The sequence below is a fragment of the Vanellus vanellus genome (genome assembly GCF_965231255.1).
Source record: "Vanellus vanellus genome assembly, chromosome: 5".
NCBI classification, from domain to species: domain Eukaryota; kingdom Metazoa; phylum Chordata; class Aves; order Charadriiformes; family Charadriidae; genus Vanellus; species Vanellus vanellus.
Genome location: NC_138910.1, coordinates 65,348,930 through 65,376,149, shown reverse-complemented (window position 1 = coordinate 65,376,149; position 27,220 = coordinate 65,348,930). Strand labels below are relative to the sequence as shown.

Genomic DNA, 27,220 nt, shown 5'->3' with positions numbered 1-27,220 from the left:
CCCTAAACAGTGGCATGTAAACATTGATGTCATTACCATGTTTTATGTGGCTTATAAAGTGCAGGACCTAATATTCTACTGCATGGTAAGAAATTCAGAAACAAATTGGAAATAAAGCCTCAGACAGAATGAGGAGAGTTTGCCTGCACTCTGGCAAAGGATTTGCACAAAGACGAAAGTTCCTACGTTGGGCTCTTTCTTCATATTTTTAAGATCTTTCCCTCAATAAAAAGATTGAAATGTTGGTACAAAACAGTTTGCATTTTGCAGCATATTAATGTACTGACTTTCTCAAGCGGAGAGAGGTGGAGGAAACCTTTCTGTGGAGGAACAGCCAATGTCCTGAGAATAACCTGGAATGCCAACATAGCATTTTTGCACTTCAAAAAATATCTTTGACTTTTATAAACAGGCATGATGGTAAAATTGAGGCTGTTAAAAATACATGGTTTACTTCAGTAGTTTATAATTCACGGTGGCATTTAGTGGGTGGAGCTGTAAATTAGTAAGTGGACTGCTGCCACAGCAGAGTAGGCTGATGCTCTGCAAAGGAGAATCTCGGCTAAGAATAGGAATGTGGTCATGGTGATAATGAACAGGGGCTCAGCATGCCCGAAACGTTGATGGGAGATGTAGAGATGGTTGTTGGATGTGTAACAGCTGCTCTAGAAATTAGATGTTATCAAAGATTTTTTTTTTTTTTTAAATCGAATTGGATGAAAAGCATGCAAAGCTTAACCAATAAGACCTGGTTCCAATTTTTAGTAGTACCCCCGACAGGAAGAGTGGTATATGAAATATTTACGTTGTTGATAAATTGGAAGGTACAGTTTTACAGCTGACAAAATGCTATGTTTATCCTGCTGTAAGAGGGAGGCAAGACTGCAGTAGAGTCTCTACACATAAAAACATCCTTTTCCCTATTGCTTTTAAATGAAGTAGATTAATCTGTCATAAAAGTCTTATGATATGTTAATAAGGTATTTGATCTGGTCTGTCAAACACTCAAACAAAAAAGGTCTGGTTTTAAGTCAGCTACTTCCTGGAAACAATTATTATTGTTCTCAATAAAACCAGCATTTTACAGACACTAGATTTGTCTGAGCGGGAATGATTCAGTTATCACGAGGGTGATATTCCTTTGGACTGTCAGTAGCTGTGAAAGCCTTATCCAAAGACGCAAACCAAGAGCATTACCTCAAGAATCCTGAGTGAGGGGTGCAGATAGATGTGGATGGCAATATAAAACACACTCCACCTTCAAACGTTTGGAAGTTTTACCGCTGAGTGACAGCTGCTATAGGATTACTGTTCAGCTGTAAATAGGCAAGAGAATATTCTGAACCCAAAGGCATAATAGGATGACCTGCATGACTGCAATAAATTCACGTTTTTGACTGCTTGAATTCCCCACTGGTAGACATCAGGACACTGCTCTCACTTCTCTGGCCTTAAGGAACATGCTTGCGCTGTGTCAGCCTTAAAACAATCCACAGGAAGCTTTCATTGAAAAAGCAAAATGAAATCTGTATGAAATCATTGCGTCTACTTCACGCCCCGCACAACCCTTTCCTATCAGGCCCTGCTTTGATCCCTGTTTGTGCTGGCCGACCCCGGGCCTCCTGGCGCAGGAAGGGCTGCGCGCAGATGTTACGCTGCCAGACAGCTTGTCAGCGGAGGAAGCCAAGTCACTTTTCCTGTAGGAAAATCCCCGACAAAGTGATTTCTGTCACAAAAAGTCTAACCTGGCTCTTTTCCAAGGCAGGATGCTGGACACGATTCTAGCACAAGGCGTTTTGAGCTGCATGATAACGGACCCTCCTTAACCTTTACACAAAAGTCCAAGTGTTGATTTCATTCACCATTAAATAGATAAAAGGACTAGTCAAAAGAAATGCTGTGCTGGTAACCCACCGCACTTGACTGAGGAGTCAACCGTATGGAGCTCAGTGATCTATGCGTCTTCTATAAAGATATCCCTTAAGGACACAGGTGTCCAGAGAGAAATTATTGAGTTTCTGTGCTCTTACTGGAAAGACTCCATCTTAAATAGGATCTACAGCAGTTTTTGTGCCATGGATAGGAAACAGATAAAGTTCTTCTATCAACCTTAAGCCACTAATAATAAGCCATTTGGCAGGCAGGATTAAAGGGGGTAGGGCCCCAAGTAGCCCTAAGACTTATGCTTCTGCTTTAAATTCCGTGTTCCCATACATTAACAAATTTAAAGCATATGATAAGATAATGATCTTCTACTTCAAATCCTTTCTTTCTCAAAACCCAGCAAGAAACGAGGCACTGATGTGTTACCGCCCATTTTATCACAGATAAAGAATTGCAGGAGTAGGGAGTTCAGGACAACTCTTTAAGGTCTGCCGATTTCAGGACTCTACATGCTTAAAATTTAACATAATTAAGGCTCTGAAATTATGATTGAATATGGAAGCGCACTGGCTAGAAAGTGAATCTGCCAACCTCAAAGCACCACACAGATTTAAACGCAGTGGGATCTCTAAACTGCATTTTAAAATGCAATTTTGGAAGCCACAAGCGCGGACAAAGCTGGTGGATGAGGGGGAACCAGCGATGGTGGGATCTGTTCCCCAGAGCCCAGCTCTTCCTGCCTGACTGATGCCTGCCTGGCCAGCCGAGGCGCCTCACGTAGCACACATCTTACGAGGGGTGGAGAGCACACTAGTCCTTAGCCTAATAGCTCATTAAATCCTGGCTGTCTTCTCTGTGTCCTGGCCAATAAACAACTGCTGTATGCTTCTAAATTGTCCGAATCCTGCTGGCAGAATGTCTCTGCATCCAGCTATAAATGACAGAATAAACCAACCCAAAAGTGGGGCCATATTAATCACTCTTAAGCCGTTCCTGGAAAACTCTACAGAAAAAGATCTCATTAATTATTTAACATGGGTAGGAAATAAAGCAATATACAGATATTGGGGGAAAACAGTAGCATTGTAGGTAGCTTTGATTTGATTTACAAAAAGAAGACTAGTATCACTTCAGCCATGGGCTCTCTTATGTATCTTAGATCATACGGAGTCAGCTTTCGTGAAAAATTACCACAAAAATCTTATCAAAAAATCCCACAACACATACAATGCATAACATTCAACTATGTACCTCAGTAAGTCTATGGTAAAAAAGTCTTCTTACTAGGAAACCTTCCAAATACAGTGGGTAGAGAATACTAGTGGTTTAATCTTATTTTTTTCTCTATCCTTTTCTTACCCAGCTAAAATCTCTTTAAGACTTTCTACTGGGCGAGCTCGTCATTGAAAGCATGCTCAAACTATTGCACAGAATCTCTCATTTCTGCTGCCTTTCTGGCCAAAGACTTCCTGAGCAGCAGAAGAGAAACCTTCCTGTTTGCTAAGGGTCCTGTGAATGAACACCACCAGACTGAAAGCATCATCATGGAAGCAAGTACAGTACAGACCAGTAACTGTTGTTTTGATAGTTTTTCTGTACATATTTGTAGCAGTAAGATGTTTCATCTGACTGTATTTAACAACTTGCAACAGCATATTAAGCTTTTTTGGGGGAAATGCTAAATCAAAATCTCATTTGAAAAAAGGCTGAGAGGTGAGATGCTGGTAACAGCATCATTATCAAGGGCTTCTAAAATTGTCTGGAGATGAAAACTCCCAGAAAAGCAAGAATAATGAGTCTGTTTCTTCCTAGAAAATTGTCACTTTGCTATGTGACACAGACAGTAAAAATAAATTGCTTTAAAGAAAAATATTAGAATCCCAAAATACAGCCAACTCAGTATAGCTCTATCCAATAATTCTGCAGCATGACACGGGGCTTTCTGTGTTGCAAAATGAACAAGGCAAGAAAAGCTGTATTTTACGCACTTACTAAAGATACAAGTAGCAATCTAGAGTAAATGCCAGATCCTTAGGTAGTTATAAAAATAATTTCATTATTTTCTTTATTAAAAAAAAAAAAACAACACAGCAACTTCTGTTTCTAAATGAGCTAAAGAAAATTAAAATCCCAATAATATAATCAGCTAACACCAGTTCAAAAAGGAACTGAGAAAAAAATAAGTGATCATTGCAACTAGGAGCCCTATTTCTACCACGCAAAAAAAAACAATCAGAGCCACAAAACATCACCATCATTTGGAAAAGGCTGTCTTCATTTTTAAGATATTTCTAAGACTCCAAAGATCAAGAATGTATATTCCAGTGACTGAATATGAAAAAAAGGAAAGAAACTTCTAATTATATAAGTTAAACCAAGTCACATATACTTTGACATATCTTACATTTATTCTGCTTGTAGACATCTAGAGGTAAAGAGGTACCTACCTGAAGCTGTCAGCAACTTTAATAATTCCAGATCTATTTCTTGCAAATGACACAGGAAGAGGAGAAAACAAACAAACAAAAAAATCTAATTTCCTAGATAGCAAAAGATAGGCTGAAATCAAGTTACTGTACATCTTTGTATCATTTATCAATGAAAAGCGTAAAATTTTCCATAATGACCTTTTAAAAAACAGTCATGGACTGGATTCAACTCCTTATTTCTGAAATCCTTCCTTCATAGATGATGACTTCCAAAAACGTTTTGATATTTTATAAGCAGCACAAGCAAAACTAAATTAATACAAATATGGTTGTGTGTGTGTAATGCAAAACCCTCTGAAATTTAACAGAAATATTTATTACTAGCATGTCATATATAGTCAATGATAATTTTATTTTTAAGAAGTGCACACAAGCACATCATTAGCACATATCAGTATTTGTTAGGATGAATAAACACTTGCAAAAAAAAAAAGAAAAAACATCAATATTCTACACATTATAAATATCTAACAATGAAATAGCATGTGTAACAAGCAGGTATTGTCTGTGCATGAACTAACATGTTTTCAGTCAAAAATATATATTATTTAAATATATATTCTAAATTACATGTATTTATCTGGATGCACTACTGTTCAAAAAACATATCACAGCATATATCTATAAAAACAATTACTTTCTCAATCAGAATAGTTTTTTGTATTAGCCCTGTATCAGCTGAATATTTACATATGTTTAACCTGAGGCATGTCAGTCTTACTGACTTCAGAAAACAGCAGCTCTTGTACTCAAACACAGAAAAATACTTAAATACCTGACTGGAGCTGTGTCTCTGTGAAAGGGTATATCAACACATTCAGAGCTTAAACACTATCTGTATCTAAAATACTTTCCTACTTATATTTGTAAAATATTTCTATAGTATACTCCTGACCATAATGGGATGTAGGGAAAAAAGGCTGGATGGGACAGCCTTGTGGCGGCAACTATTTCATGCAGCACAGTAGGGCGTGCTATATTGCTGCTAAACTACAGGGAAAAAAAGGAAGGGAACCTAATGCTCTCTAAATTTTTGCCTGTCTTAAGAGGATAGATATCATTATCCTAGGCAACCAGATTTCTACAGTAACAGAAGTGTATATATATAATTATTAATAATTAAAATACGCAAATGTCCCTGCAACCAGTCCATGGGTGTTCTCTTCCCCCCATGCAAACTGTGATCATCTGCATTTACCATGGACTAAAAGGAGTCACATAAGATTTTACAGCACAGGACCTAACATATAGTAAATTCACAGTCCAATTTACAACTTTGTATGTATACCCCACACTTACATACCTGTCACTACTGTCATGCAGTCCGCCTTCTCACTTCTGTTCCATGAATAATACAATTCTTTACATCAGTAACACGAGGTAACTTTTCCATATGTGACCAGCCAGTAGGATATACAGTTACGACTGACCTGCTTTTTCCCTGCCTGCAACAGAAGCTTTTCCTAGGGAAGAACTAACATCATAGTACTCAATCCTGCAAAATATTATAAGGCCTCTAACAACAGTTAGAGCCAAACCTTGAAAAGTTTATTATTAAATAAATTAAATTAAAGAATTCAGCCAAACATTGTTATGTATGAAGCTTTCAAAAACTGCACATAATTCTGGATGCTCTGGTTCTTGTTCTCTGACTTCTGTAGGCTGTTCTCCAGCTCTTTCAAATGTATTTCATGGTGCTTTTCATTCTGAAGAAAAAAGAAAAACGCAATGCAACTTAGAAATAAAATACAAATCAACCAAAATAATAATGCAAGACAACTAGTCCCTAATTTTTATAACCCTTATTTACCTGTAAAAGTATTCAGAGGCTCCACAGAACTGAAGATACCCCAAAAGGCTGCAAAATATTGAAGCTTTATTTATGTTCAGTCAGGACCAAACTGAATGTGTTTGAATAGGCTTATGATCCAAAAAAGGCCTGGGAACATAAAAACTAACCTTCTGAATTTTCATCATGAAAGATTCTTAGCATCTTAAATCTATTATTGACTTAACACTCTCACTCACGTTGATTTTTCAAGGAAACATCTGTTATTGATCTCTGATGCAACGTGATTTTTGATGTCTGTAGCTCCTTACATGATAAAGATGATTGATAGCAATACTACCTGCTCATTAGTTCCATACCTGATGCACACCATAGATCATTTGTTATATAAATACTACAGATATTCAGGTATTTCCTTTTATGCCTATTACAAATTTCAGATGCTAGTTGGTTGAAATAAATTCAAATTTAAAAAAATAGAATTATAGTAGTCAGATTTAAATCCACCCTATAAAAAAAATAATCAGGTTAGAATGAATAACTGAATAAAGTTACCTTCAAAGTCTTAGTTTGTTTCCAGTTTCACTACAAAAATAGGAATAACATCATTTTGTCATTTTCCATAATGCATTCTCAGTTATATGTAAATGTAATAAGAATAAAAAGCAATTAATTAACTTAGAACAGTTCTCTCAGACATATACATCTTTCATATTTATATTTTAACTGTAAGCTTCAAATGGAAACCATTTGAAAACATATGTGTGAGTATTTCTGGGACAAAAGAAAAGAAAATTTTCTTTATTTTCTATTTTACTTTAACATAGTAATAAATTCCTATGAAAGATAATTTGAAGTAGAATAAAGCACTAGCCAATGTCTTATTTTGTTTTAAGCACACTTTTGTCTTAGGGCAAATGCAGACATTAACTTACATTTGATACAGATAAAAATTAATTAAAGCATACTGAATTCAGAACCGTATTTCTGATGTTTTATTTAAATCTTGAATAGAGTTTGCACTTAGGTTGGTTTGATTTTAATCTTGAATGCTCCAAGTCAGAATACAAAATACTGTTTTTGAAAGTCTAGGAGAGCAAGAATTAATCTTTTTGGTGTCTTCTATATTTATTTTAAATAGCTTTGTAGGTTATTAACACTGATCGCAGGACAAATCTCTAACCGTATCAAAAATTTGATTAAAGCTAATGACTTGCCATCACTACTCTAAGGAATTCAGCTATGTCTGACATTTTATTAATAGAAAGTGTGCTGAAATTTTCTGGATTAGATAGAACAATAAATCAGACTTCTTTTGTCTGTTTGTTTTCAGGAAATATTACTCACCCAAAATACCTTCTTAGACTGTGGCTTTGCTGAATAGGTAAGTATCAACATATGAAAACCTGGGCCTTTAAAGGCTTAACACTTTGAAAAATCAGAATATCTCTTTTGTTACTATGTTTATGTGCAACATTAGTATATAAACTGAAAGCTTTTCACAAATTCCAGTAAGATCAGATTCTTGTAATCAACTCGGGGAAAAAAAAAAAGATACAACTATATCATTATGGAACTGTAATGCATTTACTCAAATCTCGGTATGTTTACTGAACATGATTAATCTGAAAGAGAAATTACAACTTCATACATATTTTTTTATTTTTGCCTTGCTGGGAAAATTGAATTGAATGAGAGATGTAAACTCAATATTATTCCAGTGATTTAGTTAGACTGGGCATCTGTTAAGCCTATTAGAAATGTCAATATACAAAGTATATTGTCAAGTTGAATTATTTTGCTGTTCCTGAATGTGTGCATCAATTCTATTAGTACTGTGTTTTTCAGTAAAAGGAACTTTTACTGTAAACAGTGATGTGGTAAGTAATTTCTTAAGTCATAAATAGTATTATTTACTCACATGGTGAAATGTGCAGAGGAGTTGTTCTTTCTCTTCTTGCCCCTCTCTCACTTCAGTTTCAAGAACTAGCATTTTTGTCTGAAGGGCTTGTTCTTTATACGACATTTTTTCCAGTTCTTCAGCTACCTATAATAGTAATGAGAAATTATGTATATTTATTTTCACTTAAAGCCCAAACCAAATTATTTTCTTATATCTTAGCATTAATAGCTCTATTTCCTATCCTGTCATCTAATACTTTAGTTATTTCCCATGCACAGAAATTAAACAAACCTGGGAAATATTTTGGCTAAATCTGAAAGAAGTTTCGATTTGGAAAAAAATGTAATATTATTGGGACGGAGACACTTTCATAACTCATTTGTAAGTTAAGCCAAGTGTTTTATTTTTTCAAAACCAAATGAATACCCTCAGACAGTACTGAGAAAATCCATAGTTTATTTCAAAATGATTAATCTGAGACAGAAATTACAACTTCAACCATATTTTCTGATTAAACTAATATAATTCACTGCAATTTAAATTCCTACGTTTCCTCTTCCATTTGATTTACTGTTTGCATCCTTCCTACAAATGACAAATCTGTTTAATATTGAAAGTATGCAAAGCCTTCTTCTAAAATGAGGACTTCAACACTGAAGTTCTTGTGGGCTGCCTATTCCAAAGAAAATAAGAAAAAGGCAAGATTAAGCTTCTGTTCAGAAACCTTTTGCCATATGTATGGGATTTAATATTAGGTGGTTAAAGCATTTTGATTTGTCACAGAAAAAAAAAATGAGAGAAATATTGGTCCACTGAACTTTGTCATTAATTTCAACAGGATCCGAATTCCACAAAGAAGTTGAATCGTGCTATCCATATTTAAAAATGCAGAAATTCCCAGTAACTTTTTAGCATTGCTCCCTACATGCCAAATAATCTCGTCCCATCTTTTCTTCTCAAGGACATTTGTTTTTAATGCTATTTTTAAATAGAAAATAGCAAACAGGATTAACAGATGTATGAAATCATCAATACCATTTTTCTCCCTTCTTCCAAAGCAGATTCCAGTTGTCTGGTTAATCCATTATATTCTGCAATTTTCTCTTCAAGCTGCAATTTACTGCATTGAAGACTCTCATCTTCTTTTTTGAGCTGACAAGCAAGTTCTTCATTTTGAAATTCCATCTTTTCTAATTGCCTTTATGCAAAACAAATTAACACATTATAATTCACTATAGCAGAAAAGTGTAGGAAATAATTGCAGTCAGATTTTTTAAAAATTACCTTTTAAGATCTTCATATTTCTTCTGAATGTTATGGTTTTCTTCTTCTAAGGAATGACTGCCCATGGAAGTTACACTGTCTTCCTCCTGTGAAAACAACAATCCAATTTCTAGTTGAAGAGGCCTATATACAGGATATTACAGAGTAAGGGAAGCTTGCCTATTAAAAGCCAACCGAACAATTTAACTGTAATTTCAGATAAACACTATATTATATTCAAGTAAACATTATCTTGTATTTAAAACAAATAAAACACAGCCAAAGTAGCATCCTAAAACTTTGTGTGAACACTTTCTAAGATGGAAAACCTGCTACGTAACAAAGTGAAGTCCTAACAAAACCCCCATGCTGCTCATGCAGCCTTGTGTATTAGGAGTTGGCTGGGTCTACCTCCTTGTGAACTTTGACTCTTAAGCTTTAGATTCCAGCAAAAATAAGTTCCCTCACACTACAGTCACAGGAAGCATAGAAATAACACTGCATATATATAGTTATCACAGACGAACAGTGTAGCACAGGCAAAGAATCTCAGAAAGTAGTGAATATCAAAAAGACAACCAAGTTCATAAGAAGAGGTGTATCAGTAGCAGACAGTGAAGAAAGCAAAAAGTCAAACTGTCTTCTCCTGCCCACCATCCAGACTGACAAATTTTACAAGTTTTCTTTTAAATCTCCTAACAGTAGTGATGAGACTATGGCTTTTGCTACCATCCATCAACACTAGATTAGCAAGAAATAGCCACATCACCAGCCTGCTGGCACCATTATTTAAGGGGCAACCTCCATCATTCACTGGACTACCTCAAGCAGTTCCATCCTGTAATTTGAGCTAATCTGTTTGATTTTGTTCAGGTGAATTACAGGCTATTCAGCTAGCACACTGGTAGCAGCAGAAACCTCCAGCAGAGGGGTAGTAAACCGATGTCTTGGTCCACCTGAACTCAGAAGACGGTTTCTACACATGTTCCAGTTACTTCAAAAGGAATTTTTCAAAATTCTGGTCACAGGATCAAGGGTCAGAATCTCTAAAGAACGTCACCAAGATTTAACGCTGAATTTTAACTGCTGTTCCACCAGACTAGTGATTATATTCCCAAATACTTCACTATACTTAAGAGGTTTTTTGCACTTATTCTGGAAAACATGTAGTTAGATTAAAGTTACATACTGCATTTTATATATGCGCCTCAAAATTAATTGTTGCTTAAGTACTTCACTAAGCAAAGATTGATTTATAAGCTTACAAGCATTCCCGTAAGGAGTATTTAAAATGACACAAACAAGAACAAAATCTGATGCTATAAAGATCATCTTGACAAGAAATTTAAAACAAAATCAGGAACTATTTCTTCAAAAAGCATATACAGGCTATAAGTAGACAAACACTCACTGTGTTTCAGTTTTCCCACTTACACAGGAACATTAAACCCCTTTCCCAGCCTACTGATTCAAATACCTTTGTCATTCATGCTATCAGAGTATTCTCGTCTAACTCAAAAGCACATTTAGAAAAAAAAAAAAGAGGGAGAAAAGAGAATAACAAACCCCCCCAAACTTAGCCCTGCCATTGATGTCACTGAAGAAAAACAACTGAGGAATATTCATATTCAGGCTTCAGAGAAAATACAAGCAGCAGTGTTAAAATACTGCTAAAAATAGAAATGATCTTATCAAAGCATATTTAAAAAAATATTTTATCAACCAACACAATGCACTCATTAAAGTGTTAAAGTTCTACATCATCAACAATATAATTCATGACTATCTGAGCAAATATTGTCTGGCTTATAAATTAGTCATTAAAAACAAAACTAATGTGGAATTAAATTATTCCACTAGATAAAAACAATAAACTAGACTTGCACATTTATTCCCAGGGAAGAATTCTGCAGTACATCTCAGGACATAAGTACTCAAAAAGATCAAGGATCACTTAAAAGATACAGAATCTAAGAGTAACTAGTCTTGTCCCATACTGAATTCATATAAATACAGTTGGCAATAGTTTTATTTGCATTATGCTATTTCTACAGAAGAAGTTTTTGATTTATGAAGCAAATAACAAAGGAAACCATGCAACTGTCACACACACTAATAAGAAAAAAATGTTCCAGAGACTTTCTTCCACATAATTTTCTCATTTATCTTTAGAAATCAGCATGTTCTAAGCACCTGATCCTGCAGCTCCTTAACGGTTTCACATTTCTGTGCATGGATCCTTTCCCAGGACAAGAGCTTTTCCTGATATCCTTGCTGCTTTTCCTCAGCTACTTTCAGCAACTCACAAACATGTTCTAACTCCTCTAACTCAGCCTCCGTTTTGTCCCTCACCTGCATAGTAGCATCACAGGAGAAAAATGTAAGCGTAAAACCATAAATTAATTGTTGTAATACTTAATGGCTTTCCATGTAAGTAATAAATCTGAAATTCTACACAAGTTGCATAATATAACCTATTTTATAAAATACTGACAATACAGGTTCACCATCTTTCCATCTCTGACTACATTTCATTAAAGACTCAGTAACATTCACAATTACAATTTACAAAATTATGCACGTGTTAGCAGTTCATCATGCAATACCCAAATTTTTATTTTATTTTTATTGCAATATATTTTAAGAGATGGCACACAGCCACACTAAGCAGCTTACAGGAAAAATTCTGAAAAACTCATCTCTGTATGGATTCTCTGTTTTAACTTCTAGTTAAAACAAAGCAGTCTTACAGTAGGTTTGCTTCCCTATGCAACTTTCACAGCTGTTCTGTTGAGAGATCTAGTTTTAAAATCATCAACAACAAAATCACATTTAAAAGGATTATTCTAGGAATGATTTCTCAACCGTTTGCAATTGTGTAGTATCCCAAAACCCACCAGTTCACAAGTAAGAGTTAGTAAAACATTCAGTGAATTTAAAAACAATTTTATACATGAAAAAGAGCCAGTACCTTATGACTTGTAATAAGTGGATCACAATAACGTAGGAAAGATCAATGTCCTACAGAATTGTTTGGAAACATGCTTTATTACTGCAAAACTTACCTTATACACTTCTATGCATTTGTTTTCTGTTTTTCTTTTGTTTTCATTTAAGACTATTCCACATCTGGATTTCAATTCTTCTACTGCTGTTTGTAATTTTTGTACCTAGGACAGCATATATTTTTCACATACATTTGCAAGTTGTTTCTTTTAAATATAGAAAAAATACAACCATTACTATGAAGCATAAAGGAAAACCTCTGATTTCTAAATAAATTCTCAATATTTTTCATTATATGAAGTTACTTATTTTCATTATCCTACTCACCACAGCAAATAGAAAAGGGTAACCTGGTAAAAACACTGTGATATCAACATTTTGTTTTCAACAACAGAGAATAAGCTACAGTTGTGCTACAGGAGCAGCCAGTATGACTCACCTTTCTCTCCTCAGGTAACAAGTATCACCCACAGTTCCCCTCTAGAGTCACCACAGGTATGAGCTAGGGAATTTTATCCCCCTCACTGCTTAAGGCTGACTGTTCCCTGACATCTCCCGTCTTAAAGCTGGCAACAACTTTAATTGTGGTGATGCATTCCACAGACAAGGCATGCTGGTTGTACTTAGATTTTGTACCATGTCTCGTCTCTTGTCAATGATTTTAAAAAGACATAAGTGAAGAATGTCAGTGAAATGGTGTCTATACTATAGCAGAAATATAGACAACTTTGAATCAATGTTCTAAAATTTCTTCTTTGGAATAAAGCCAAATACAAAAAAAGGAATTGATAAAATGCCCGTTTTAAGTCTGATTTATATGTTTTGCTGGTATTTTCAATGTGGAGATACCTATATAAATCAAAAGACTCTTACAACAGTACTTGAATGCTGGTTTACTGTTCTTAGGAATGTGGAAGTAAAGATATGACCAAGGAGAGGTGAAATATCATTGGATGTGTCCACTAAAGACATCGGACTCAAAGTTTACTTTTACAGTAGAGTTTACTGGGTTGCCAACTTGCTTTATAGGAAGGAAATCTTTTCTAAGCAAGTATGTAATTAGCTCTGTTGGCTTCAGTGAGCTTCAACCGTCCTTCTCACAATTCAGTAAGGATTATGTGTACTAGTAATAGTGTGCAGACTATTCTTGGATATAGTTTGTACTGGCACTGTCTTCTATCATCCTCAATGTTACAACAGTATTACAATTACCATGACAGCAAATCTGTTTTATTACAAACAAAATCTTTATCATTTCCTCAAAACTGCTTACAAATTTAAAAACCATACTTGAACATTTCAAATATGCTAGTCACCTGATTTTTGTACTCTTCAATTAGATTTTCCTGCAGCTTTGCCTTTGCTTGCAGATTTAGCAGCTCATTTTCAACGGAAACAGTACTGTTTTCTAATGTAGCAAGGTAAGCCTTGATTAAAACATGGAAAATATAAAAATTGTAAGAGTGTTATTAAAATAACCCAAGCTACAATATATTCCTAGCAAGTAACCTGCAGGCATTAAAAAGAGTGATGCAATTATTTATCCAGTCAAACAAAAATTATATCCCACAGTTAATTTGTCAGCCTATGAGAACTTTTACTTTGGAGGATAAATACAATACAAAACCTGTAAATGCTTTAAAACTTGAAATTAATAATTGAGCTAAACTCAGTTCTTTAATTTGAAAGAAAGTTTTATAAACATAAAAGAACAGTTTCTAGTTAAGCAATTGTGTAGCTAGTGACAGTAAAATAAATGGCATCCTGGTTAATCAGATCATCAGACAATACTCTTCCTAGCTTTGCCATAGATTTCCACTGATGAATTTTTAACGTCTCATCTTCACTTACTGTAAAAAATGAATAGCAATATTTATTCTACAGGTTTGGGATCTCTAGACAGAAGACCCAAATGGAATTAATGTGGTTACTTCATTAATGTATCAGAAATGCAGAGCCATTCAACGATGATTTATAATGATCTCACCTTTAATTTTTCATTTTCAAGGTAAATCTTTTTCTTTTCAGAGTTAACAGAATTTAGCTTTCCAAAAATTTCCTCATCTGAATTTCTTCTCCATTCCTCCTTTCTTTTCAGGTCTTCCAAAAGGCTTGTGATCTGCCTTGTTAGATAAGCAATAACTTTGGCATAATATACAACACTTCCAAAACTCTCACTATGCAAATTAAATTGTACCTTAACACATACTACTTCATTGTTTTTATTTTATTAAAAAAAAAAGGGAGAATGCATTTAAGCATCCCAAGAAAGGAGTATCTATTGAAATAAAAAACTATCCAAAAGAGTGGTCTACCAATTAAGTGGTCCTAGCTATTTACAAATAAATTCGTTAGCTAGAACACCCAAGCATACTTCCAAGACAACTATGTATACACATACTGTACAAAATGGAATTACATTGAATTTATAGAGTCTATGAGATAACGTCCTACTAAGAACATTACGTACCTAGTTTAGGAATGGTACTTGCCATTATTAAAAGCAACAAATTGTGCTATGCCTTACCATTTGTTTTTCATGTTAATGAAGTTAAACAATGAAATTTGTTTGGCTGTTTAGTTAGCCATACACTGCCTAGTAGAACAAGTCTTGCTAGAATGCTCCATTTCAAGCAAAGACTTATATTTTCAGCTAAAATAAAACCAGCAAAAAACAGCTAGAAGCAGAATGAGTACTTGAGGGAAGTATCATAGATGTTTCCCTTCTCTTATTCTGTCCTAGATGCCTCCTCATATACACTGCACCAATAGTGGGCTACACAGATTTCTGGACTGATGTTATGTACCTGCACTCCTGTTAAATTTAAAATATGCTGAAAATATTTTTGGATTTTCTGAAACAAATACAAAAGAGTGAAGCCTATTTAATTTGAGCTGCTACATATCTGAGTATGAATCAAGTTCTTTGTAAAGTATACATTCTGCCTTAGACCTAGCATAAAGGCACCTACCAGTTTCTTTTGCTTATTTGAATTACAGTCCATATTTCTACTGACTGAAAAGGTAAAAGGGTGTTTGTCATCAGATGCCAAAGAAAATGGCATATGCTTCATGTAAATTAAGATTTGACAGTGTACTTTGAATAAGGTTGGACAATTTTGTGTTGCTTTTACTTCCAAGAATAAACTGTTCGAATGCGCATCTGAGAGGAACCCTTCTCTGTCCTCTAGTGGGGTGAGACATTAGTGGAACGGAAGTAATTTTGCCATCATTAGTCTGAAGTAGAAACTAGAAGCCCAAGAACCTCCTTTCTATACTGCAGTAGACACAAGGGTTAACACTCAAGCTGTTGAATCAGTTACTAAATAAGTGGTTTTGAGGAAGCAGCATCGTAGCTACTTAGCAAGTTCAGGCTAATCATCAGAAGCATGCAGGGGAAAGAATATGTTCCTTACTTGTATGGGGGAATGAAGTTTTTTAAAAAAGTTGTGAAATGCAGCAGAGAGAAGGCTAGAAATCTTAAATTTGTTCTAGTTTCCAACTTCTAAATTCGGAAATATGAATACATAAACTTGTTTCCATTGTCAACACTGAGTACTACACTACTAAATACCAACACTGTCTGACTACAGAAACAAAAAAATAGATCAACAGCTTAACTTACTTCTTAAGATCTTCTCTTTGAATTTCTAACATGGTCTTTCCTTCAACCATTCTATCATGCTGACTTTTCCAGACATCAAAAGCTGACAGTATCTCAGACAGTTTGACTTCCTAGAGAATACAGGAATTACAAATTATGTAACAAAAGAATGTCACTGAAGAATGCCATCTAGTTCTACAAACTTTTCTAAACACAAGAGCTATTTAATATGAGATGGCTTTATTGGATCTCCCTAGTAAAAAGCAATGTAAATTTTGTCTCGTCTCAAAAGAAAATAAACAAAACTACCCACATTTTTAAAAAATTAAAGTCTAAGTACAGACTTAGTTTCAAGGCAGATACACGGTAAAACACTGGCACTGTATATCAACAGTAGACTACAATAATATTTCAAAAATTAAGATTAAAATCTTTTCTTACAACAAAAATATTTGTCTCCAATACATTTCTACTACATATAAACTACATAAATTGCTACAAAAATAAAATTCTGCGAAAACATTTGAGGAATAAAAAATAATAGGTAGGTAAGAAATACAAAGTTAGGTAAAGTCCCTCAAAGAAGTATGGATAATTAACTAACACATGCTATCTTGAAAGTACACCAGGTCTTCAATGACGAAAGAGAACAATAGTGCGACTACAGAACATCAAAAGTTCAGGAGTTAGTTGCCATCCCTCTGTGCTGCTAAGTGTACTTACAGATCCACTACTGTCTTCTCACAAAGATCAAAGAAAACAAAAAACATTATTAACCATCTCCTGATATACTAACTGGAAAAATATATCTTTAATACTGACATATCCAAAATGATGGCAACACATCTAAGTGTATCAAAACATACTCTTATTAGGAAATCTAAATAAGGCAATAAAGACCTCGGCACAGTTCTGATCCATCTGGCCTTTTTGAACAATTAGACACTGTAGGGATATGCAGGGCAAGAATCTAAGGAATAATTCGGATTAAGGAAGTTCTGTACCTGGATTTTGAAAAGTTTCAGCAGCTTAGAAACAGAAAGCTATGTACCCACATGAGAAGTCATACACCAATAAATAAAGAAAATAAGGACTTCAAACTCCAATCATGGATTCTTAGTTAGTATACTGTGCTTTTGAGTGTATATCTATAAAGGTCGAACAGGAAGATCAGGAGAGGTGTAACTGAAAGCTGATCAGACTCCTCTGACTACAGTTTGAAGTGTACAACCTCATGGCTTAAGGCACTCACTAAATATTAACAAAACAAAGGCAGTGAATGTAGTAACAGTTTGCATGTCACTTACGGCAACTTTTTCCTTAATCAAGGAGCAAAAATATAAGAGACACAAACACAGCATGACCAACTGACTTTTCCTGTTTTCCACAGGTGAAAATCTCCCAATTGTTCAATTTAAAGCAATACAGCACAACATTGCTCACAGTGTAGTCACTCACATGTTCTCTTATTCTGGAGATTAAATTTTCCACAGCTGCTTCAAAGCATTCAGCTCTTTGTTTCTGGGACCTGATTGCTTTTTTCAGAGCAGTCTTCTTTTGCTCACTTGTTTCCGTTAAGGCTAATATCTGGTGCTTGCATTCACCAACTTGAAGTTTCCACTCTGCTATTTTCTTTTCTAGAGTCTGCAGCATAATTAAACATCAACTGTTTTCAAATTCTATACCTTACAGATCATTTTGTGACACAACATAGTCAGGATTCCCAATTACGTTTATAATCTGTTTCCATAATGTCTCTGTGTGTCAAATCTTGTGGTTGATACAAGGAGCTAGCCAAGGTACGTACAGCAGTAGGCAAGAGAAAATACATATTGGGAAACTCATTATTAAGATGATCAAGAGATGAGGTTGAAGAGGTGCAGAAGCAGGAAGGAGTAGGGGAAAGAGTGCAATCTAACCATTGCTGTGTGCTCTTGGAAATGAATGCAGAATTTCAATGTAGAAGGCATGGCCCATTTATGAGGAAAAAAAAAAGTGGTTTCATCATCCCTAGTGACCAATTTCTGCAAATATCAGCTTAACAATGCTACCAGAGATATTCACTGATGTAGTGAATCTATAGTGAGCACACAGGAAACTAGGACTGGAGATCACTATAACTGCATACAAAATTTCAATATGAAAGTTATGATCTTGGATTTGATTTTCTTAAGTCAAGAAGGTAGGAAAGGCCAGGGTCTTTTCTTGAATATCTGTATTACAATATGGTCTGTAATTAGATGACAATATAGTATTTTCTTGCAAGATGTCTGACTTTTTCCCATGTTTATAATGGCCCCACTCTGTTAATGAAACAGAATAGTTTAGTGAAGAAACTCTTTTTTAATGGAAAGCTATATTTTATGTTCAGTGGATAGTGGAGCAGAAAATGCAAAAAGAAAAGGCTAAGTGCTGCCTTGCCCACAGCAGACAATTGTTTAAAGGTAACTAAAACAGGCTATGATAAAGCTTAAATCACATCTGCAAATCACACATTGTAAGGACAACAAATAACTAATTTCCTGAGTGCTTAATTTTGCAGTATTCAGGAAATAAAATACATTTGCATTAAATGTATTTTTATTTAAATACATGTAAAAATACATTTGCATTAAACGTATTTTAATGCATTTAATTGTATTATCAAATGTGTACAATGCAATTGAGGTGAGAGCTGGATTCTACAACTGTCATCATATTAACTTTCCTATTGCTGTTAATATTTCTGACTAACTATATCTTTACATCACTCTGATGAAGGGAGTGTACTGATCCTATCCTGTCCAGGAAGCTGACCTCTCTAACTTCATGACTTTTGTATTTTTCATCTACATATCATTTGTTATTAAAATATGAATGGAAAAAGAGACCAGACATTAAGACACTACATGATGATATACAGTAAAAGCAATACTGGACTCTGCTTCAAGGAGAATCTCAGATGCGATTATTTTTAAGGTGTTACAGCTTATCATAAACATGACCAAGCTACCAGTAGACAACTACTTTCACAAAGACAAGTGCGAGTTCCATTCATATAACTTATTATTCTTCTGTCAGACTACAGCAATGTAAAAGTAGGCTAGCAGTGTAAAATTTGTCCCAAGTCACTGATAAATATCCTAATTGTAAGCATGATTAATGCATTTGTTTCCTACATTTGAGTCTAGGTCTGACACTTAATTACGTTCTACCTGAGTAAAGACCGGAATAACATGCCATTTACCTACTGATTACGTTAATGTGCCAGCCTTATTCAATGCATGTGGTTTTCCATGTAAAAGATGATCTCAGGTACTGGGACTCACCAAAAAGGAAAAGTCCTACTTCAAAAAATGAAATGCTAAACCCCTCAGATATGCAGGAAACAGTTTTCATATGTAGATGCTTATAAGGCATTCAATAAACAAAGATGTGACTTGGGGGAGGCATGGCCGAAGAACACCTTCAATAAATAGAGCAAATAGAAAATCTGAGTTTATGTACGGACTTCTTTAACCGTTGCATAAGTAAACAACTGTTATCCCCTGCTCTAACCGCAGGAGGTCACAATCACACTGAGAATAAGTGTTTGGGGCATTATTCAGTTGCTGAGGTCAATTTAAATTAAGAATTAATTCATAAGCGTAATGCTAAGCTTTCGCAAGTTTTTGTCTAAATATTAACAAAGTCATCATCACGATTTAAGCTAGCAACTGACTGCAGCACTTTTTGAAGAGCAAACAAAACTTTTAAATAGAGATTGAATGAAAATACAGTTGCATATCAAGTTACTGTATCTAATGAAAATGCTGTTGGAACTCTACAACTGTACTAGGTAGTAGAACAAGAAAGGAATTTGTATTCAGAAGAAAACATAAGGTATTTATACAGACGTAGACATATGTGCCTTTTTTGAAATTCAGTTGCTTCAGGTTCCTTAACTTCAAATGATACAATTAATCAGGGATGTATGCTACTAAAAAGTGTTTGGAAATTAGAAATACATTATTTTTTAGCCAATGTTTGGTCATTCATGCCTATGTTCTTAACAAGTTTCAAATACTGAAATCTGAAGCCACAGACTGCTCCTGTCTCTGACGCAATCTCTTCCTTGCCTTGTTCTAAAGCCAGTAACTGATGCAAATGCCGAAATTTACATCTTGCTTTTTTGAACAGAAAATGGAAACAATTTCACCTACCTTAAACAAAGGGAGGTTAGACATTAGTCTTAAGTGTTTCTCTTTCAGTCAGTATTAAGAGGTTTATTGATTCCTTCACAGTCAATAAAAAGAAACAGGTGGTGATTCATCACGCTTATCTCACAACAGAACCTCATCCTGGGGACTTGCCTATCTCGTTCCATTGACTACATGGAGACTGCCTCAGGATCGTTATCTATCTTCTAGATAGCAAATGCTTTTTTGTGTGCCTAAATTCTCTTCAACAGAACTGTTAGTATGCACAAGTTGAGAAAAGGAAAAAAACAAACCCAAAACCTTGCCATTAAGATAGTGTGGTCAGGCAGACTGTGCAAAATATAAATGCCAATGATTTTTACTGTTCGGGATTTTTCTTTTACCAAGAGTTTGATATCAAGTGATACTTTAAGATTTAACTCTTGCATCTGAGTTAAACTTTGACCACACTAAGGCTTTGCTAATTATTTCAAATAAACTGTAACATGAGTAAAAATATGTTGACCTGTACTTTCACTTTTAATTCATCATTTTCCATTTCTTTTCTTTGAATCTGACACTGCAGGTGAGCTTGTACTGCTTTTACAGATCTTGACAGGTGGTCTTCTTTCTGTACATTGACCTAAGAAAGAGAAATAAACACAAATCTATTGGTCTATGGAGATAGGTTGTACGATGCTATCTGTATTCTTTCTACTTTGCTGCAGTTTCTAGCTGACATTTGAATGTTCTCAAAAGCTGGAAAAGATAAAACATGCTCTACAAGTATATTCACAAGCAGTAACTTGTTACTAATGTTATTAATGTTAAACAGAAATCACAAACTTGAAAGAATGTATGTATAATTGATGCCTCATGTTTAATCTGACTCTTTAAGTAGTATGAATAAGGCCTGGAAGCACAAACTCAGAAATCCGGGCTGAGCAAAGGCATCTAACTAGCAGGTTGACCAAAATTAAGCCACGCTGATCAGCTCTGCCCTGACTAATTAGATCTGAACTGATCTTCACTAAATACCAAAGACCACCACCTGGTATTAGAAGTATTGATACGTTTAACTCAAACTCTAATTTTGGGAGTGATACATAAAGCATAACGGAACAGTCAACTTATGTCACCATAATGATGACAGATGATTCTGTGAAATGTCTTGCAACTTGATTCCTTTGGCTCATTCTAAATAACAAATAATGAAAACAGGAAGAAAGAAGTCATATTATCAGTAGACAAGAATAACGCTGTAATGCACCAGTGTAAGTGTTCATTATAGATACCAGTAAGAAAGGCAGACTCAGACTCAGTCAGGTATTGATGAAAATGCCATTTATTGAAGATAACACAAGAAGGAACAAGGGGATAGCACAGATAATCATTTATCCCTTCAGATGCTGAGCACCCTTGAATTGTTCAACATTAGATAGATCTCTAGTCAGGGCATGGCATGCTGCGCAGATCCCATCAGTGCTGACATTTGCTGCCCTTGTGGTCTTCAGAACTTTATAGGCTTTTCTGTTCAGCATTTCTACTCTCAAATGAAAGAACGTTTTTATGAAAACATGCTGCTTCACTTCAAGATAAAGACAAGGACATGCCAATTGCCAAGTGTGAATTTGGGCACCCCCACAGGCTCCTCTATTACAATTATCTGGCTAAGTTTATCCTGCAGCCAAGTGGTATGTTCTCTTGGTTAAGAAAAGAAGAATTCATAAAGAACAATCACGGCTGTCAACAAACCCCAAGGAGCTACAAAAATCACCATTGTCCCATTAAAGGTTTAACAGAGCCTAATCTGTCCCTCACTAACACTGAACTACACTGCACTGCATACACATAAAGTGCACTTTAGGTATACAGGTACTGTAACACAGATTGATAAACTAGCAGTAAAATAATTTTTGAAACTTTTGAAACTCCTTGTACAGGACAGACAATTCTTCTCTGCCTATGTTGGTTTCCATCCTGAGCCCCTTCCTTTGGTTCAAAGAACGAATGAGGTCTTGCCAGCCTTTGATATTAGCTCTGCTGCCAGTACTACCTTTCCCTATTTCACTGAGCCCAAAGAGATATGGAAATTAACTGTGAGCAATGTCTGTTTAGTTTATTCTATATTACTTCATTACAAATACTTTTTTCCAGAACTATTGCAAATGAAAAGCCAAAAGCCACTAGTCTAGATGTATGCCCCTCCATGAACCGTGGGACATTAGTGTTAAGGAAACCTGCATCGTTAATAGGTTTGGATACAGTCTTGATGGTTTTAAGATATTTCTGTAGGAAACATCTTTCAGGATTTTCCCTTTTTTCAAAGATGCTTGAAATAATTGCTTTTCTCATAATTTAAAATTTGTAAATAAGAATCTAATACGCTGGGAGAAAACATTCATTCCAATAGAACTGGTAACTCACTTTTTCAAGCTGAAGCCTGGATGAAAGTTCTTTAACATGTTTCTCTTTTTCAAGTATTTTTCTCCTGAGATTCTTCATGGAAAAAAAAATAACAAAGAAATTATTTTAATGTCTGTACACAACAATGCAACAGTGGTACACACTGATGAACATTTCAGCTGTAAAACCAAGATTCCATTTTTTGATGACAAACCACAAACATTCCCACTTTGCCACTGTCACTTGAAATTGTATGATCCCATGACAGACCCATTTTCAGATGTACAGCATAGAACGAAAAGAGACAGAAATTTTAATTTACTTACAGTATTTTGGGTTTCATTTTCACTTAACTTCTGCACCAAAGTGTCAATGTTTTTGCTGTTTAACTGCAAGACAGAAGCAGGAAACATTAAAAAATTACTTCTGATTTTAATTGATTTAGCATTTTTTCAATGGTTTTGAATTTGGTACATATAATTTGCTACATTTTCAAATGTGGTACATATGAATATAAAAGCTCGCATACTCATGAGCTACTTAGAGTTGGTGGTTCAAACCCTAAAGATTCAATCTATTTTGTACACAGAACTTCGTAGCTGAAGAAAACAAACTAGGGTCATTCCATACACCAATTTCATTCTTTATTTTAGCTAAAAAGACTCTAAAATACCATAAATACTTCAGTGTTATTTAAACATGTAGTCAAATAATAAAAGCATTTTTACAACTCGTAATATTTTAAAGATTAATATTAAGTATTAAAACCTTTCAGGTACTTCAGTTAGATAGGAGAATTTGAAGACTGAACCAGAACACGCAGGCTGGGACATCACAAAAATCAACCTACATTAACTGTTACTACAAATCCAAAAGAATTTATGTGCCTATAATATTGTCGACTAAACTTCTCATTTTAAAACGTCTGAATTTGGGGGTGGGGTAACTTTCCATTTAAAAAAAAAAAAAAAGACTTGTGGGAATTTCAGATTGTAAATCCTAAACATTTTCATTTCACTAGTGAGAAGATAAACCCACTGCCTGAAGGTGGAAACTTTGGCATCAAAAGTTTTACCACAACTCCTTGCAAAGCATTTGTCTTATCCTAGCCTGCATGTAATTCCGTGGAATGTTCTGTAATCTTGATCCCGTTTTTATCTGTAAAGTCAGTATTTGGACCTCAATTTTACATCCAGGTTTCCACCTCCACACACACTGCAAACTTACAAGCATTGTATTCAGTAGCAGTCCTATCCTTTCCTGATTACACTGAGTCAGATTTGCTATCAGCCAAAACCTAATATATAAACAGGAATGGCATTTTGTGACCCCACAGAAATTTATTACCAAACCAGAAGTGCTTAGAAGACTTCCCAGAATTGAGAAATGACTGGAAACCTAAATTACTCATATCATCCTTCCATTCTCATTCAAACTGTCTTCCCCACAGCTAGTTCTCTATGAACTTTCTCTCTAGCGATCAACAAAAAGCCTCATGCTGTAAGACAGCTAGCATTGTCTATGAAAACCTGAGAATCAAGAATATCATCTTTAAAATTTAAAAAAAAATTCAGAATAAACACCCATCTCTTTTAGCTTGCAAGAAAAAAAAGGTTAGCTTTGTGACTTCTGAAAGAAAGCTAAGAAAAATCAGCAATGACAAATCACATTTAATTTTACGAGAAATCGATGTTCTTCATCAGGTTTCTGTGCGAGTTCCATATGACACTACTGTTAAAACAGGAATTCATTGTGATCCACCTCCTGTTTTAACATACACAGCCTGCCAAATTCCTTCCAACTTTGCAGGCACAGGACTATGCACAGGACATAACAAAAAAATCTTCCCAATATGTCTATTAACGAAAGTGGTAAGACTAAATGTTAGTTCAAGACTCGTGTAAGAAATGTACATTTGCATTGGTTCCATGTTTATGCCTTACATATACTTGGTGTTCTAAACTGTCAGATTCTTTGCTTAGATCAGTAAAATATTTTCCATCTTGGATGGCTTTTGTAGTTCCAGGATAATCCTTTTTATATGGCTAAATCAGTGAACAGAGTTTTCCTTCACCTCCAGGTGGCACATAAGTTTTTCCCTGAAACAACATTCACAACTATGTAACATTTAGAATCACTCACAGTTAGCACACTGATCTTACTAATTCAAGGATATCAACATAAAACAAGTTAGCTCTTCAGGGGAATCATAGGTAAGCTTAGGAAGTGTGGGTTAGATGAGTGGGCAATGAGGTGGATTGAGCATTGGCTGAATGGCAGAGCTCAGAGGGTTGTGATCAGTGGCGCAGAATCCAGTTGGAGGCCTGTAACTAGTGGTGGTCCCCAGGGGTCAGTACTGGGCCCAGTCCTGTTCAACATATTTAACAATGAGCTGGATGAGGGGACAGAGAGTACCATCAGCAAGTTTGCTGATGACAAAAAACTGGGAGGAGCGGCTGACACACCAGAGGCTGTGCCACCATTCAGCCAGATCTGGACAGGCTAAAGTGTCGGGCAGAGAGGAACGTAATGAAGTTCAACAAGGATAAGTGTAGGGTACTGCATCTAGGGAGGAATAACCCCATGCATCAGTATAGGTTAGGGGCTGACCTCCTGGAGAGCAGCTCTGCAGAGAGGGACCTGGGAGTCCTGGTGGACAAGTTGACCAGGAGCCAGCAGTGTGCCCTTGTGGCCAAGAAGGCCAATGGCATCCTGGAACGCATTAAAAAGAGTGTGGTCAGCAGGTTGAGGGAGGTCATCCTCCCCCTCTAGTCTGCCCTGGTGAGGCCACATCTGGAGAACTGTGTCCTGTTCTGGGCTCCCCAGTTCAAGAAAGACCAGGAACTACTGGAGACAGTCCAGGAGAGGGCTATGAGGATGATGAAGGGAATGGAGCACCCCTCTTAGGAAGAAAGGCTGAGAAACCTGGATCTGCTTAGCCTGGAGAAGACTGACAGGGGATCTCATCAATGCATATAAATATCTAAAGGGTCAAGAGGATGGGGCCAGACTCTTTTCAGTGGAGCTCAGCGATAGGACAAGGGGCAACGGGGCAACAGGCACAAATTGGTACACAGGAAATTCTGTCTCAACACGAGGAAAAACTTCTTTACTTTGAGTCTGACAGAGCACTGGAACAGGCTGCCCAGAGAGGCTGTGGAGTCTCTTTCTCTGGAGACATTCAAAACTCGCCTGGATACATTCCTGTCCAACCCACTGTAGGTGAACCTGCTTTGGCAGGGGAGCTGGACTAGATGATCTCCAAAGGCTTCTTCCAACCCCTACCATTCTGTGATTCTGTGATTTAGGAGAAATTTTAAAGATCAAAGAAATGTTGTATTTATGACTTCCAACAAGGGTAAAAAGCCTGTGGTGTCACAGGATGTACCCTCAAACTGATTGCTCACAAAACACACCTAATCTACAAGGCAAAGGTAAACAGTTTACCTCCAGTGAAGGTGGAGGCCATATCCTGATCAGACACCAATACTATGTTTCGCAGCAGAATTCTTCCAATTTGGAGGCAGCAATGGCTTTTCTCATTTCCCAGTTTGGAAGGGCTCCTCAGCAGGCAAGGCTGCACAGGAACATGATGCTGCCCGTGCCATGGCAAGTCCAGAGCCAAGTATTAGTGTCTACTATCTAAATGCATCCCATTCCCCCACTTGCAGGAATCTGCTGGCACCCTCACCCCTTCTCCAAACACCTCTCTCCTGCCTCTACCCTCACACTCTAGCAAGATTGATGCCCTGGCAAATCACAGTCATCCGTTTACTCCACTCAGTGCTCCACTGACTACTCGTTACTTTTCAGGAGTGGATTGTCTTGCCTTCTCCACCCACCAGGACCCATTTCTCCTGCTTTCAGCTTGTGCCAGGTGCTTTTCCATCAAAAGAATTTTTCAGACTGAGTTTATACTCTTACATCCACATCTCCTTAGCATAATTGAGATAATGAGTAATAGAAATTGAGAAGCTCCCAACTCAAAAAAATCACTTCCTCACAGAATCAGAATGTAAATTGCTCTGCTTCCAACTGTTGACGTAAGGTAAATAACTACACTCAAAATGTCTATTTTTTTTTTTATTTTATATATATATATATGTATGTGTGTCTTGGTTTATTACAGGCTTACATTTCCTGGCAGACCTTAACTTGTATAACATGGTGCAGGCCTCTATAGCTTTTTCTTGGTTATATAATCAAAACTACGTTCTTGAATTTAATTACTTCCAGTGAAAACACCATCTTGGAAGATTAAACACTGTGTTTCATTTGTCTTAGCCCATCTATGTCAGCAGAAAAGAACAAGTAAGAATTTTTCCATAGTTTCAGTGTACCATTTTTATGTCCAGCACTCACCCATTTTTTGAAATATCACCTACTTTCCATCTGTAGCTAGGAAGTATGATTTGAAATATCTGTTTTGAATCTTATTAACAAAGTAAATAGAATGAAAAAAATCAAGCTAAACGGGAACAGAATGAACTTGCCTCAGCAGCATGAGGAAGAAGAAACTTTTCCTGAAGATCGAAGTCCAATAAAGGAGCAGTACAGTTATGTACTGGTAAAGATGAGGATGACTGTGATGATGATGACATTTTGTTTTAACGCTGTATAGCAAGACAGTATGTGTTAACATATATTGCTGTACTGTAGATCAGTAACCGAAACATTATTGCCATCCCAGGTTGCTCCCACTAGAAAATACAGCGTACC

General features: G+C 35.9%; 1 protein-coding gene across 1 annotated transcript; it reads right to left on the bottom strand.

The window, feature by feature from the left end:
• Positions 1–5,950: 5,950 nt before the first annotated feature.
• On the bottom strand, positions 5,951–27,102 carry ODF2L (outer dense fiber of sperm tails 2 like; the record flags this gene model as incomplete). Its single annotated transcript, XM_082484668.1, is given in 16 exon segments — positions 5,951–6,079; positions 8,084–8,209; positions 9,101–9,263; positions 9,350–9,453; positions 9,455–9,472; positions 12,394–12,498; positions 13,651–13,761; positions 14,322–14,457; positions 15,960–16,069; positions 17,397–17,582; positions 20,622–20,738; positions 22,523–22,594; positions 22,828–22,890; positions 24,451–24,546; positions 24,550–24,600; positions 26,995–27,102. Coding segments are annotated over 16 exon segments (1,695 nt in total).
• Positions 27,103–27,220: the final 118 nt, after the last annotated feature.